We start from the raw sequence: 16,146 nt of genomic DNA on the forward strand, positions 1-16,146 counted from the left end.
GTGCCGTGCTGTCTTTGCTAGATAAGCATTAGCTGTTCCCTTTTACGGGAAGCACATGTCCTTTCGAGGAGGCGCACGTGATTTTTTTTTATTTTTTTTTCCCTGGGAGGGAAGGTTTGATGCTTTGCAGTTGTCACACCTTGACTTTGTTTCGCTTTTCTTTCTCATTGACCACAGAAGTGCTCAGAGGCTGCTGACGTCTTCACAGAGGGGTGAAGGCACCACGCTCTTGTTCCTAGGTTGCTGGGGCAGGATTCCTGCTCTGGGTTCTCTACATATCAGTTAGTGCGGGCTGAGCAGAGCTGGTAGGGAAGTGAAATGAAACCCAGGCTTTGGTCACGCTTGGAAATTTAATTTGTCTCAATTTTGTTTCCTGTTTTTGCAGGAATTGCTCAGACAGCTAGTGAGCAAGAGGAATGGAAGAGAACACCGGTGAGTACTTTGGTGCTTTACCATCGGTTGTTGACCTGTTCTTTCTTCGTCTGCTCAGTACTGTAATGAACCTTGTTATTTTAAACTTCATGCCTTTAATTCAAATGTAGATGAGTAGAAAATGAGATTGTTTGGCAGATGCATCAGTTGCAGCTCTACTGCAGTGATGGTGCGGATCAGAACCGACCAAAGCTGCATACTGTACATCTGGAAGATCTTTTTTGAAATCTCCCATCTGTGAGAGCTGGAATACAAGTTTCTTGAATATCCCAAGCTCTTGAAAACAAACAGCATCCCCTTTCTGAATAGGCAGGAGGCTAGGAGTTCTGAGCTGGTGTGTGATTTGAGCGAGGCACGTGGCAAGCCAGAAGGAAGGATCAGCTCATGGTAGTTCCTGATTTCTTTCTGATTTTATTTCCCTAGGCTGCTCTGTCTTGCAGAAGATGTGAGATTTTTTTAATTAAAATTTGGCTTTAAAGCTCTCGCTTTAGGCACTGCCTACTATTCGACCTGAGGCAAGCAGACTCCTTGCTGTGAGGTTTAACTGATGCAAGCATTCGGTTGCAACTAAAACTGGTGGAGTTCTGGCTTAAAGAATGCTTCAGTGACTTTTCCAACTGTTTGGCTAACATGGTGGTGGAAGGCACTGGCTATCCAGCCTTTTTTTCCCCTGCCATTGATGTGGGATTTGCATGAAAGCTCTTGCCTGCCCCGCGGGAAGCCGGTCTCCATGAAGCATGTTAACCTCGCATCTTGTGGACCACGTTGGGGCAGTGGGTGAAACCTCCCCGACTTGTGAGGAAGGGCAGCTGCGTGACCACAGCTGCTATTTCTAGATGACTCCTCTGCAGTCAGGTGATGCCATCCTTGAAACGTGAGAATCGATGTACTCGTCAGCAGCGTGGTGTGCTCGGCCTGGCAGATCTACCAGCCTGTCCGCTGGAGGCTCGGTTTTGACTCGCACAACAGCTCCGAGCCAAGTGCATGTGCATAAAAACACGTCAGGCTTATAATCCTGGTGGCAGGAATTGCTGCTGCGGCCTCTAATTGTTAGCCTGGAAGGTGCACATTCAATTTGTGGTGATTGCTTTCCCGTACGGTTTGCTTGTGGCAAACTAAGCCCAGCTGCTGCCTTTCTGGGGGAGGTGGGTGAAGGGAACGCGGTGCTGGCAGCCGAAGCAGTGGCTGCGGAGATGACAGCTCCCTGCTCAACCCCAGGACGTGGGCTTGGAGCCTCTCGAGGTTCCTGGGAGCTCTGGCTCCTGATTTGAGCAGCGCTGGTGGCCTGGGATGGGAAAGGCTTCGTGTCCTGTTCACATTGTGCCAGCTGAAGAAGAGCTGCCTCCCCTCTCCCTCTGAATTCAGCTGTGAGGGTTGAGGATGGAGCATCTGTGCTGGTCTTTGCATGCACAGACACCTCGCACAGCTGGCTGTGGAGCTTGGTGGTGGTAGCGCTGGGAGCTCCGAGCCCCGCGTTAAAGGCAATATAAACAGATGGGTCTCTTATTACTATTTTTTTAAAAATTACTTTGCTTTTAAGGATGCTCATTCTCCAGGTGCTGCTAAGCTCAGGACTCCTGGCTTGTTCCGGGCACTGAGGCTGGAGATGAGGTAAGGCGGAGCTGCGTGCAGGAGCTGTGCTCAAGTCCGTGCCCTTTGTTCCTTCAAAGCCTGGTGCTTTTTGATGTATGGCTGTCCTTCCCTGGTTGTATATTAACTGCACTCACAATGCTGCATGGCTGGCTTTTGTTTTAACTGCATTGGCGCGTGTTCAGAGCTGGTGCGCTTCAAATGGCCACTGGGACTGCACAGTCGAGCATAAATCCTTTTTAGCTGTCAGGCTTCACTAGCCATGGGTGGGTGGGGGAGCTCCTCCTTGGCTGGCTGCCCTGACTAATTAAAAACGAAATTTGCTGTTGTCTTCAGATTTTAATTCATGCTCATCCCCGAAGACTCGTAGGAGCATGGTCTCCAGGCAGCTGCAGTGAAGTTTCAGAGCTTGTTTATACACGGTTATTTTAGAGCAGGTATGCAACTTAAAAATTCGCTCTCAACCCAGCCACGGGCTGCTTTTCCAAGCAGAGAGAAGAACGTACAGGAACTTCTTGCAAGCCTTGGGCTGTGGCCCTGAGCAGCTGCCTGTAGTTTAAGCTACCAGGTCAGTGATGTGGATGTGCATGCGTTGTGCAGCCAGGGCAGCATCAGGTGGCCGAATTTGTCTCTCGTGCTGGGCTAAGCAAAATGAAATGACTTTGCTGTCGGCTGTGTCTGTATGGCTGGCACCAGCTTAGAGAATACGTAAAGGACTGGAGTTGCAGCAGGTTATCAGCCTGAGCCTCCAGCTACCGAGCAGTGCCGTGAGCCTGCTGGAGGCAGAGGAAATGTTGGGGTGGTGGGAGCGGGGAGGTGGTGGCAGCGGGGAGTGGGGGCACAGCGGGGCAGCGTGCTGCCCCCAGCCCTGCGGGCGGTGGGAGGACGGAGGCTGGCGAGAGGAATAAATGAGTCCTGAACAGATGCTGTGTGTCGGCCGTTTCTCCTCTTGCTGAGGTCCCACCTACGCGAGTGATCTGCTGAAGGGAAATAGCCCTGGAACATTGCACCCCGATCAGATCCTTCCTGTCGGAGTGCTGAGGGTGAAGGATCACGCTCTATTTTCGGAGCGTGTTGCATTCACTGCCCACGCTGCCCAGACCCCTCCTGGAGACCGCTCTCCTCTTAGGCTGCTGTGAGCTAAGCTTCAGCCTTTTTCTTAGTGCAGGGATCATCAGAGCCAGCATCCCATCTGCCTGTAAGTCGGGAGACCTTAGAAAGCAAATTTTGAAGTGGAAACTTTGTGCCTGGTGGGATGAGCCTCACCTTATGCCCGTGGTTCCTCGAAAGCAGAGGCGTTGGATGGACCTGACGAGGAGAGGGGCCTGCAGCTCACTCGTGGTGTCTGAGCTGAGCATTCCCCAGTTGCCATCGGGGAGCACAGCGCTGCCTTTTGTCATAGGAAGCTTCTGCTCTTGGGTCCTTTTGGTTCCTGTAGTTCAGTGCTCCCTTGAAAATCTCTGCTCGTGGCTGCAGACTTTGTGGGTATTGGGATAAACCTCGTGGTAGGTTCCCTAAAGGGTCTGAATCTGTGTGGGACAGCTGTGAGGAGTCCTGGGAAGCAGTGGAGCAGCCTTCTGCACCCATGGGCTCCTGCCCAAAGCTGCTTCTATTACAGAACAACACTTGAGACAGTGAATTTATGGATGCCTGAAGAATCTTCTGCAGTTATTTCTTTACTCGAGGTTGACTTTCATCACCCTATCTCATGCTGTGCTACTTTCTCCCAATTCTTTTCCTACTAAAAATAGGGAATGCTCTTCAAGTCCTTAACCTCTGTGCAAACAAAGAAGTAATTTGTTTTAGCGTCTAAGCTGGCTTCTGGGCTACGTGCCTCATAAGGAAACCAGTGTGACACGAATCTGCTACTTTTGGACACTCAGACTCCAAATATAGCCCGAGGAAAGGAAGGGGCTCAAAATGTGAATATTTCTATTGCACTAGCTTTGCTGCTTGGTCCTGGCAGAAAGCGTGGCTGGCTTCCCAATTCCCATTTTTATCCCTAAAAACGAGAGCAGCGCCATCGGACGCTGAGGTTCAAAGCCCTGATGGAAACGAGTGCGTGATCGTGGCACGTGCGTGGGGAGCAGGCTTTTAGATCGCTTCTGATCCAAAGCATCCCTGCGGAAGCGATGCTTTATAGCAGGGTGCATCCACTGCTGCCAAATTCTGGCAACCCAGCTGTGTCAGAGGAAGCTGAGATCAAAACCAAGCATCAAGCCATCCCGGGGCTGCATCGCCCAAGCAGGTTCTGGCTCTGCTGCCTGTGATGCTCAGAAGTGATGGATGCTTTGGTCAAGGTGTGCTGCTGGGAGCCTGTCCCAAGATGCTTTAAGCACCAGCTTCCAGCAGCCTGCTGCACTGGGATCCAAAATAACCCTTTGCTTTCATACCTGGGATGTGTGGGTTCCCTGCTGCTGCTTTTCCCTGACCCCAGGAGCTGGGCATCTCCTCCTGGTGGGAGTGAGCAGAAGGCTTCAGCCTGGCAAAGTGTGCTAGGGGAAAACAAAACCTGCTCAGGAAAAAACCTGCTCGGGGAAACCAGTTTTCTGCTTCTGCACCAAAGGTGTCCGCCAAGCGGCGTGCTCCTCGCCGTTCCTTTGTTGATGAAGCCTTTTGTTTTTAGCAGCACAGCCGAGGGAGTGGCTGCTGGGATGGAAAATGTTTTCCTTGTGGGCTCAGTTTGAAGCCAGGGAGAGAGAGCGTGAGCGTGAGTCCCCACCTGGTGACTCCGGTGCAGATCAGCGGCTGGCAGCGGAGGCGAGGACTTTGCCAGCTGCAGGTGGAGCTGCCTGCATGGGACAGACCCTAAACCCGCAGCCCCATTTCTGTTTCAAGGCTTCAGAGCTCCAGGGCTCTCACTCAGGTCCCTTGGGTGCCTTTCCAGAAGGGAACGGTCCGTGTGGGGGCAGGCAGGTCACTCCGAGCCCTTTGCAGCCTCTGCAGGATTCGGGGCAGTGCTGGGGACCGGCTGGGTGCAAATCCCCTCGTGGTGACAAAGCCTCAGCTGGAGCTGAGCTGCTTCGAGGCTGCCACCAGGACAGGCGTTTAATTAGCTGCTTGGTAGCATTTAGGGAAAAAATTGTCAAATGTGCGCTTTTGTCTTGAACTGAAGTGATTTGGTGACGTGGTTCTTCGCTTAAACCAGGCTGCTGGAGGCAGCGTTTGTTTTTTTTCCTGGTTTCGATCTGCAGAGTCGAGCACAGAGCGTGGCAGTGTGAGTGCTTCCCTGCCAGAGCTCTGAGGACTGCCAGAGAAAACCAGTTAATGCCAACTAGCCAGTGGAAACGTCTTTGCAATGTCTGTTTCACAGCAAAAGAGCAGGTTTTCTTCCAGGAGGATGCGTGAGCTGCGATTCCCTCATGAGATCCTACAAATTACATATACAGCGGCGTAACTGTCTTGTGCAGTACCACAGAAGAGCCAGAGCAGCTGAGATGAAACAAGATTAAATGCTAACTGCAGCGGAAGGAGGCTGTGCTGCAGCACTGCGAGGAAGGCAGAGTCCTGCAGGTCCTCAGCCAGAGGTACTGGAGAGCTGCACTGGTCTTACTGGAGACCACTGGACTTGTAAGCAAGGTGCAGTCCAGCACGCTCTCTAACCTACCCGAGAGCATTATCCTAAGTAAGGAGAGCACTTGACACGTTAGGAAAGTCCTTTGGGATGCAATCCTGACAGCCTTTTGTTCTTGAATTTGCAATGGACATTCCTGCTCTCGGTGCAAATCAGGTGCTGAGTGCTGTCAGGGTGCCCGGGGCAATGCGTGCCGTGCTGCTGCTGTTCTGCCTCCTGCGTGTGCAAGTGATTCAGATCAGCTAGCCCTCTCCTGGTTGGCTTGGCACTTAAAAATTATTATTAATAATAATAATAAATTTTAAAAAATGCCCAGAAATTCCCCCTCTGAGCAATCAGAGGAGTCCAAGCTCTTGCCTCATCTCTCTGTGACTCCAAGCCAAGAGTTTCACAGATTTTTTGCTGACTGTCCAGAGACCTGATAACTCTGGCACCCCATTTCAAGCGGCTTCTAAAGCTGTTGTAGTAAATGGGCACGTGGCTTCTGCAGATAGCTCTGCCTGGAGGAAAGCAGCTTTCATTTTGGTGGTTTTGTGGTTTGGGGTCCAAGCTGCGGATGTGCTGGGAGGGAGATGCTTTGGTTTAAGGGCTGGCTGGAGCGAGGTAGGGGCGAAGGCTGGTGCTGGGGGAGAGATGCTGGACCCGCTGGAGCGCTCTGCGATGGAGCTGAGCAGTTTTACTCCTGGTATTAAGAGATAAGGCCTTGTAGGGCATGTAATCGATCCTCCGGGTGATTCAGGCCGACTCGCTGTGAAGTAGTGAATGTGGAGGCATTGTGGTTCGGTAAGTAGGGCACCGAGCAGAAGTGTTAGATTGCGAGAGTTTCTAGCTGTCATTTTCAGCCTGGACCTTAAATTCACCTTGCCCTCTGGAACATTGTTTTCCCCGAGTCCTCGGGAGACTTCAGTGGCGGATTTTATTGGGGCTGGGATAGGAGAAGCCTGCCTGGAACCAGAGGTAAGTGGGTTTAGTTTAAATGAAGTGATTTTTATTATTGCTGTTTCTCTTGGGTCGCGCAGCAGCAGTGTGTCTGTGCTGAATGGCAAAGCTGGCTTGGCAAAAACCCCAAACACCAGCTCTGAGTGGTGCCGCTGCCCCTGCGAGCTGTAAAGGGTTTTGGCTGAGCCAGTGGCTTGGGTTGAATACTCGCACGTCACCAGCGCTGCCTTATTGCTGCTTTTACCCCAGCTCTCATTTCTAAAGGTGCCTTTTTTCTCCCAAAATGCTTGAATGCAACAAAAACCCCGCTCACTGCCTGCTGTGTTTTTCCTGCAGGCGTGGGACCGAGCCGGCTGTGGTGCGACCAGTGATGAGCACGGCGTGGTCAGCTTGAGGGGTGCTTAGGGAAATTATTAGGGGATTAAATTAGGGGATAAATTAGGGGATTAGCCTGGTTCTGCCCTGCTTTAAGAAGTGCTGGTTTTAGGGTTTTTGAAGGACTGAACCAGCAGGGTCACGCTGCCTTTGTACTCCTCTGCGCTTTAAAAACAATAGAAAAGGCCCTAATTCCCCTCGAGCCGTTCAAACTGGGCTGCAAATGGCATAAAAAGTGCCCTGAGGACCTGGAAGGAGGCCGGGACGGTGCCCGAAGCCCCCCCGGCGCCCCCCGAAGCCCCCCGGCTGCTGCTGGTGCCGAGCCGGGCGCGGCCACCAGGGGGCGATCGTGACCGGGGCCGCGGAGCTCCGGGCTGGGGGGGGGCGCTTGGGGGGCACCCCAGGGCCCTCCTGTGGGGGTTTTGGGGGGCACTCCGGGCACCCGTGGGGCTCCGAGCTGGATGGGGGGCTTGGGGGGCACCCTGAGACTGTGGAGCCCTGCACTGGGGGGATTTGGGGAGCCCCAGGGCCCTGTAGAGCTCTGGGCTGGGTGGGTGTGGGGGGGGTCTTGGGGGCACTCCAGGGACCCGTGGGGCTCGGTGTTGGGTTTTGGGGGTCCTGGAGGGCACCTCGAGGCTGCAGAGCTCTGTGCTGGGGGGTTTGGGGCAGCACCAGGGTGCTGTGGAGCTCTGCAGTGGAGGGGTCCTGGGGGGCACCCCAGGGCTCAGCGGAGCTCTGTGCTTGGGGGGGGCTTGGAGGGGGCACTCCTGGGCCCTGTGGAGCTCCGTGCTTGGGGAGGGGGTCCTGGGGGTTGCCCTGGGGCAAGCTGCTGGGAGCCCTGAGTGGCTCGGTGGCACGCTGAGTGCTTTGGGAGAGCGATGGAAGGATAAAGGGAGGCTTAATGGGTGCAGCGTGTTGAAACGAGCCACCCCCGTGCTGGGGAAAGGTGGGATTTCAGGGGTTTGTGCTCCAAATCCCGTAGAAAACCAAGGCCTCTCCGCTGTGGGCTAGGAGCTGCTCTGCGTGCTGTTTGTGTTGTGTCTCCCTGGGCTCCTAGGGCACAGCACGCCTTGGCGAGGAAGCCAAGCCCTGCAGACCTGGCGGTCATCCCCTGATCACGATCCCCCGATTGCCTTTGGGGAAGACGTCCTTTGGGGTCAGCCTCGGTGCCTGCCTGGGAGCTGGGGCCCTGCAGCCAGCCCCCCAGGACTCACACTGGGGTTCAGCTGCCCCCAACCCCTTTGATTTTAGCATTAAATCTCAGAGACTTTAGTGGTGCCCAGCAAGGTAAATGCTGCTCCTTCCTATAGGAACGCAGGATTTTGTTCTGCCTGGGCACTGCGTGCTGCAGGGGTTAAGTTACGGTTGGCTTTGGGGAGGAAAGGAAAATCTCTCAAAGTAATTAACTTAAGATGCTGACGCTAATGAACGGCCTTTCAAAGCTGGGGCTGGTGGGGAGGGTTGATGGGAATCCCCTGTTGAATCAGTGACATTAGGGCCTTAGGAGTGATTCTGCAATTATTAGGCTGAAATGATGTTGAACATGAAGTTAATCCTGTTATCTTGCAAACATTGAGGAAACTGCTTGCTCTGGATAACTCTGTAATGGGATTATTCTAGTAAGTCTGGCACCCTTGACATTCCCTGTCTGTTCAGGGTTTTTTCTTACTTTCCTGCTCGGGGTACAGTATCCATCAGTCTCCCTGCGGGTAGTTTTGGGGGATGGTGTCTGGGGCACTGTTTCCTGATACTGATGGATTTTTTTATAGAATTATTTTGATAAAGAGCACCCCCATTGCCTTGTGAAGCGATTCCTTCCTCCGCAGCAAAGATCCCTTGAGTTCAACCCTAACGAAAAGCCTAGGAAAAGAGCTGAAGAGCAAGGACGAGTGTGAACTGAGCCCTCCTTCATCACGCTGTCGGTGAGCTCCCGTGCTGCAGACTGCTCCCGAGCCATCGTATGCTCCGAGCGCCATCAGCTCTGGTTTGAGAGCATCATCCTGCATCCCCGATAGCCTGTGGCAGTTGTTCTAGGCAAAAGCAGCCGGTGGCATTTTCAAATCATTGTCTCGAGGGTGTTCTTCCAGCCATCAGTCTGAGGCATTGCTGCTCGGCCGATGTCGGGAGCGAGACGAGAACAGAGATGATCCAGCAGGGAGGAGAGGAGAAAAGCCCTGCTGCACATCCTCTGGTTTGCTGAGGTTTGTTACGGACGTGATGCTTTCCTGCTGGCCCCACGGACCTCCAAGGTTTGGTGGCCTGAGTTTTAGGCAGGGTTTGTCACCAGCTGGAGCAATGGGACAGTCGCTGCTAGGTCAAGTCCGTGGCTGCAGCAGAGCAAAACGTGGTGACCATCAGTAGGGTCAAGAAGTGTTTTTCCTACAATATCCACTAAGTGAGCAGGTGACTTCATGCCAAACCAGGAATTTCCATAAATGTGGGCAAGTTCCATTAATAAGGGTCACTCACCTTTTAGTTTCCCAGGTTGATTTATTGTTCTTTTTTTGCTAAAGCCGATCCGAATCTGTCAGAACCACAGATTTTTTTTGGAGGCTTTTTTCTCCTCCCTTGAAAAAGGTGAGGGTTTGTTCTGAGGACTGCTTTGGAAGGAGGGATGAAAGGGCACGGAAAAAGGGTTTGGTGTTCACATTTGCACACCCAAAATTTTGTGCACCCATTCGAATGTCTTCTCTGTGTCCTGGCTGTAAGTACAGTTTGAGCAGTGTGCTTACTGGAGCCGTGGTTTCCAGCCTCGTTTGTGCACCTTTGAAGAGCTTTCGATGGGAAGTGCGGATCCTCAGGGTTAGTGAATTGAAACGTGCCTGCTTTCCTCAGTGGCTTTCGGACCCCTTAAAGGTAATTCCCAGTGACTCTCCCCGCGAGCTGAAGCCCTGAACTCACGTCTTGGCGCTGCTGCTCTCGTGCTGGGCGTTTCCAGGAGGGAGCTCTTCGGATGCCGTGCTGGGGATTTCACACCGATGCTCACCCGTGGGGTCTTCCCCCCGCTCAGCAGTGCCTGTAGGGCTGCATTCTTCAATCCCAGCTCATCTCAAGGTGTCTGACACAGCCGTGAGGTTTGCCAGGGCTGCCGTGGGCAGGAGCCAGGTGGGTCGGCTGCGCTGCGTAGCCCGCTGACTTTTGGGGGCTGGAGGTGTGAGTACAGCTCGTGTGAGCCTGCCAGGGTTGGCTGTAGGCTTCTTGGCTTACATACCTGAAATAGTAGCGTGCGGTAGCTCTTGTGCTGCAAAATTTGTCTGAGGGGGTGAGCAAATATTGGAGCAGCTGGCCCTCGCGGAGCTCACGGCTGCTGGTGGTCCCAAAGCTGGCCCTGAAGGGCTGTGGGGGCTGTGCCAGGCTGTGGTCACGGCTCTCCCCTTTCCATTTAGCCCCGTGTCCTTCAGGCCCTGCCTGCAGCAGTGCTCGGAGGCTGTCTGCAGCCCCACGTGCAAGCGTGAGCAGGCAGGAGTGCTGCCTAATAGGTTTGGAAGGGATTTAGGGTGGCAGCTCCTTTTGGGGACACCAGGCAGGGTCACCGTGGCGCTCTGCAAACTCAGCAAGTGGGCAGCCGGCGGGGCGAGGGATTTGGGTGAAATTTGAGGCTCCTGGCCATGGGCGAGGGGTCGTGTGTGCAATGGGGGAAACGGCCTCTGGGACAGACAGCTTCTTGCGAGGCTACCACGAGCTGTGCCTCCCGACCCGTCGGCGTTATCTCATCTTGTGACATTTCCTTTAATTATACGGAACGTCCTTGACGCGGTAAACAATGGCCGTGGCATTGTCTCTGCAGCCCGTGAGTCAGGCACGGCTCAGGCGCCCTTCGGTGTGGGGACGGGGCTGGGGGCAGCGGGTGCCGTAAGCTCCCTGCCGGCCGTGGTCGCCTCTGCCCCTGGCACAGGCACCTGCCCCGTTTTGCTTTCAGAGGACCTTTTTTGGGTTGTTAGGAGGGCGCTGTATGAAGGCAAGGGATGGGGTTTGGGGAGTACAGAGCTCACATTCGGCTCCTGCTCCTCCGAGCCTTTCACAATTCTCTTCCCCCAAGCAAAATCGGGGGCTCAAAAAGGGTAAGGAAGGGGACGGTCCCCATCCCAACCCCAAGCTTTGCTTTGGCCACGCCAGCAGCCATCTCTCGCTCTGCCCGTGTCAATCTCTCACCCTGCTGCTGCCCGGGGACACCTCGGAGGTTGAGCAACAGCAAATATCAGGAGAGCAGAGGCTGAGGCTCGCTGCTGAGTGGGACCCGTGGGCTGGCCGTGCCACTGCCCGGGGTGGTCCCCGGTGGCTCCACGAAACGTATTTGGCTAGATGAACTTCCTAAGCATTATCTGGTTCCTTAAATAGAGAATAAAGCTTGTATCAACATGAATCACAAAGTTGATAAACTGGAATGGTTCCTCTCGGAGCTGTCTGCTCGTATTGAGCAAATATTTATTCGCATTGTTTCAGGAGGCATATTTGTGCAAGATGGAGGTCAAACCTGTAATTACCTGCTGGGTCCGCGCTGCTCCAAGTGGTGCTGGAAACGCACCGCGCTTGGAGGAAGCTTTGAAAGCCCGGTGTTGGTGTGCGATGCTGAAGCTGTGGTTTAAAAACTGCAAACTTTCCACCGGGTCTGAGGCGCACGGGTGCAAAAAAAAGCATTTTGTGGTGAAATTTAAGGGGCTGGAGCCAGAGCTGCTGCCGCTCCTTTTAAACGCTGCGCCGTGGCAGGGAGCTTGGGTTTCTCTTCCAAGCGTATCTGCTGGAGATGATCAGAAGCTGAGATTGTGTGCCAAGCTCGCCTTGCATCTTAATGAGCAGCTTCTAGCCTAGTCAATAATTAAAGCAGAGCAGGTGCGGTGGAAGTTGGGTGTTCCCCAAAAAGCTAAACCAAGGCGCTTTTGTGCGTCCCCCTGGCCTGAGCCAAGCAAGGGAAGGATGGTAGGATGCCCTGGCACTGGCCGGCTTTGTGCAGGAATTTGGGAAAAAAAAAATGTAACCGGGGACTGAGGCGCTCTAGGTGTCAAAGGGTAATGGGGCTTCTCTGCAATGGGCCCTTGGAGGTGGTGGAGGAAACCCCGAGATGTGCTGCTGCAGTTTTGGGTTTTTGGAATGAGGAGCACGTGCACTCGCCGAGATTTTTGTGAAACGTTAAAAAGGAGGAAACTGCTTTTAAAGAGCTCATCCTGCCCTTCGTCCTGGCGAGCGTGTGGGCAGGGAGGCTTTCAGCTCTGGGGAGTCTGCAGTCCTGGAGGATTAGAGATAGGAAGAGAGAGGTGGGACCGTGAGCTGGATGAATCAGAGCAGGGGTCGTTCTTGCTGTCAATTTGCAGCCTCCCTGTGGTGCTTTAGGAGCTTCTCCCACCCTTTTACAGGTGGCACGGAAGGACAGACCTCGCTGCTGAAGGGCTCGGTTATTTCAATCATGTCTGTGTAAAGCTGCCAGGTATTTGGGAGCGGGGCACCCAAAGGAAGGGCACCGAGTGCTTGTGCTGTGCTGGTCCCAAACCAGTGCCTGCTCGGGGCTGGAGAGGAGAGGGGCATTTGGTTGGTTTGTGCTGGAGCTCTGCTCATCTCCTCGTTCCTTACCTCCAGCATTTTGCAGCCTTAGGTTCTAGGTTCTCCTCTGAATACCCCAGTTCTGTTGTCTGGGGGCAGTTCTAAATAGGTGTAAGAAGAGCCAAGCCGAACGTCGTGTTTGTCTCTTCCCCCAACAATGGAATAATTAATGTAATTTTCCCCGCGCTTTTGCTTAATGTTTTCCTAATAATGTAGCTGGGAGTGACAGATGGGCATCCTGCCGCCCAGTGCCTCGCTGTTGGGAATATGCTGTTGCTTTGCTGCTGCCTGATGCTCTGCTGGAATGCGGCCTGGCTCTGTGCTTCCTTTGGCTCCTGCCCAGTGTGGCCGTGACGCCGCTCCGAGGTGCTGCAGCGAGCAGCCTGGCGGCACTGGAGGTTCCCTGGCCTGAAGCTGGCACAGCCGTGAGTCACCGCAGCCACCGACCCAGCCACGATGTGACCGCATCTTTAATTTCCAGGACTGCATTCCTTCGCCTGCCCTCACCTGCAAACAGGAAAATCTCCCTCCTGCGCGGTGAGCGGTGGCAGCGAGGGGCGAGGAGGCGCTGCAGGTGATGTGGTTTCAGCGCCGGCTGAAATGGCTCTCGGTGAAAGCTGCATTTCCTCTGCTGGGAAACAAATTTAAGGGGTATCGTGGCCTCAAACCCGGCCCCAAAACCCTCTGCACGGCCTCGTTTTGCTTGGGCCTCTAGCTAAGCAGCTCCTTTCCTCCTGGCCACCCTCTTTGACCGTGAGACTTCCCAGTGGTGTGCGCTCTGCTTTGCTTTTCCTTCCTCTTGGTGAGGCCGAACCTCCAGCCGTGCTCGGCCCCGCTCGACATCTGGGCTCCCCACCGCGGCACCGCCATGTCCCGGACTGGGCGGACTGGTGGGGACTGGAATGCTCTGGGAAATGGGAGTTTCCCGCTTGGAAATGTCACGGGAAGCACCGAGGAAATCACGCGGTTCAGGAGCGCTTACCTCACCGCGCTCTCATCCGAACCAGCCCGAACAATGCGGTGCCAGCTGCCTTATAAATAAACTGCTTTCCGTTTCCACGCCGGGTCTGGGGCTGGCTCGTGGTGCCGCGCCGGGGGAAGGAAGAGCGTCACGGCGTGTCGGCTCACGACCTCCCAGATGGACTGCCTGGCTTCCTCGTGCTGGGCTGCTGCTGTCATGAATAACTTCCACGTGCTCCTTTCGAGCCCAAAATGGGCAGTTTTGTAGGCAGCCAGAGCTGCTGTAGGGTTTTTTTTATGCTCTCCCTATTCTGTTGAAGGCACTGAGGATTGCTAGCAAAGGAATTGCGGCAGAGTCTGTCCTGATTAGTGCTGTTACCACCTTTTTTTTCTCATTTCAACCCTGGTAAAATGTTGCCATGGGCCTGTACGCGTGCGTCAGGCGGGTGCATTTTTGTCGAGGACGGAGCCCCAGCCTTCCTGGGCAGGAGGAGGACGCCCAGTATCGCCGGCTGGGCGCAGCCCGCTCTGCGGGGAGGGGATGGCTCAGGAGTCCTTTCTCATGTCCCCACGGCTGAATCACGGAGCACAAACGTCTGAGTCACCGCGGATGAATGCGGCGTTTCACGTCGGTGTGAGCCGAGATGCCAACAGCAGCGGCTTTATTAGCGCAGCTAATACTCATTATGGGGTTCATTAGGTTCTGAAGTGAACCAGTCCAGGAGGGCTGCTTTTGCAGCGTGTGGAAGCAGGCAGTGCCACTTGAACGCCAGGTTTTTAATGGGATGCCGGCCTGGATGGAGAGGAAATGAAACTTCAGAGGCGAGCTTTGGTGTGCGACGTGCCCCGCTGCTTGCTGCGGGCGTCCGCTGCCCGTAACCGCTCCTCTCACCTCGTGTCACCCGCTGGCTCTCCTGAAACCCCAGAGCGTTTTCCTGCGACTTTCATGGTTACTAAATTTTCAGAAGGAAACGTCAAAGGGACTGTCAGCCGGTGACCCCTTTTGCTTTCCTGGAGAAAGCTATTTGCTATTTCGAGCTCTTCCTTCTCGTGGAGGCCTTCGCCTGTCCCCGAGGAGGAGCGGCAGTACGCCGGTTTCTCCCGCACGGCAATGTCAGATGGGGATTTTGGGCATTTGCTACTTGTCCTTGCTCAAAGCGTGGATTTTCCTTTAGCCTAGATGTGCAGCTGGCTGGGGGCTGAGGTTTTGCCCCCTGGCTGCTGTTGGTGGAGCTGAGGCTGAGCCCCGAGCATCGGGGCGCTGCGCTCCTCGTGCACCACTGGCAGAGGGCTTGGGCCCGCGGCTTTGTCCTGTATTTTTCTCCTGCTGTTCCCCCCCAGCGAGAAGAGCTGCTGCTGCTATTCCTAAAGAGCACCTGAAATCCAGACCCGGCTGCGATGTGACGTGCAGATCTGCAGTTCTTCGCTCCTCGAGCAGCTCAGCCCTGCCTTTCGTATGCTTCTACATATCTTAACGTGAGCACCTTTGCCAGGTAGCCTTGTAGATTCCCTTCAGGAAGGTTCGTTAGCCCTAATCAGTGGTACAGCAATGTGGAAGTGCTTTATTGCAGCTTGTGATTTCGCAGCCCGGCGAGTTGCTGTGCGGCACCGGAGCCTGAGAAGCTGTCGCTGTGCATCCTTGGGGAGTGCAGCATCGGTTTAAACCTCTCTCACTGAAACTCAGACTAATGGTTCCTGTTCCACTAACGCAGAAACAAAGGGTCAGGCACAGGATTGTGCTTTAACCACCTTCCACGTATCTTCTGTCCTGCGGCTCAGCTTTGTGTGCTCTTAATTCACAGCAAATGCGATGTAAAATGCAACAGCTTCAATCTCCTGGGAAGTCAGGCAGGTACGGAGCAAGTGTGCGGCGCTCTGCAGCCCTCGGGTGGGTTTTGCAGACCTCCTTCCAAGCAGGACAGCTGATGCACGGACTTGGATAGAGGCTGGAAGCCATCTCTCCAAACTTTGTGGGTCCCTGCCAGATGGCTGCATATTTAAATGGCTTTAAAATGGCTTTTCCTTTTGTTTCGAAGCAAAGAGCCTGAAATGAGGTGGAGCATGCCCATAACCAGTGTGTTTAATTGCCCACAAGGAAAATGGATGGAAAGTGCCTCCAAGCCTGAGCACTGCGGCTGAGCAGGGACCGGTGGTGGGAGGGTGAGAAGAGCAGCGCTTCCAGCATCATGCATGTGTCCTGCGCGAGGGAGGAGAGTGGCATTTGCTCGTCCACCCCCTCGTGTCTGCTGATCCGTGCTCCTCCACCTGCTCCTGCTGTCCGTCCGTCCATCTGTCCATCCGTCCTGCTGGCCGTGCCACACAGAGGCACACCCGCTTCCCCCTGTGTTTTTGCAGCTGTGCTTCAGAGGCAAGGAGCGGATTTTGCGAGCTGGATGCCTGGAGTGTCAGTGGAGGGACCGAGGGCATCGACATCTTCCAGGTGTCCTTGTGACTTTGGTGCAGTTTCATTAGGCTTCACCACGACCCCTGCCCTCTCCGGTGTGGCTGCAGAGCTGCCCCTGCGTGTGGCGGTCTCATTTCAGTTGTTCCACCAATGTGCGCTGCTCCCAGCTGGACCAGCCCCAGTTGATAATCTTGGATTTTGTTGTTTCCCAGAATAGCAGCTTTTTGTGTGTGTGTGTGTTTCGCTACTGGGACTGCTGCAGCAGCGAGCTCGTCTCGAGCTCGCCCTGGCTGATATTCAGAGGCTGAAGCAGCGCGGCTGCCGGCCTGGCAGGAGC

At 54.4% G+C, this 16,146-nt stretch overlaps 1 protein-coding gene across 6 annotated transcripts in view; it reads left to right on the plus strand.

Moving 5' to 3' along the window:
* Positions 1-385: 385 nt before the first annotated feature.
* PHACTR4 (phosphatase and actin regulator 4) overlaps positions 386-16,146 on the plus strand; it is a 38,554-nt gene continuing 22,793 nt past the window's right edge. Inside the window, exons 1-2 of one of the 6 annotated variants that reach the window (XM_082777577.1) lie at positions 386-432; positions 1,973-2,043. Coding sequence is in view for 1 of the 6 variants with exons in the window: in XM_082777576.1 (XP_082633702.1) it covers positions 417-432 (16 nt within the window). In the remaining 5 variants the exon portion in view is untranslated. Of the gene's footprint in view, positions 433-855; positions 878-1,000; positions 1,495-1,972; positions 2,044-13,795; positions 14,899-16,146 lie in introns of those variants that run through there. The other 5 variants (XM_082777580.1, XM_082777578.1, XM_082777579.1 and 2 more) reach the window with 5 other exon arrangements.

The sequence above is a fragment of the Aythya marila genome, assembly GCF_965140915.1.
Source record: "Aythya marila genome assembly, chromosome: 22".
Taxonomy (NCBI): Eukaryota; Metazoa; Chordata; class Aves; order Anseriformes; family Anatidae; genus Aythya; species Aythya marila.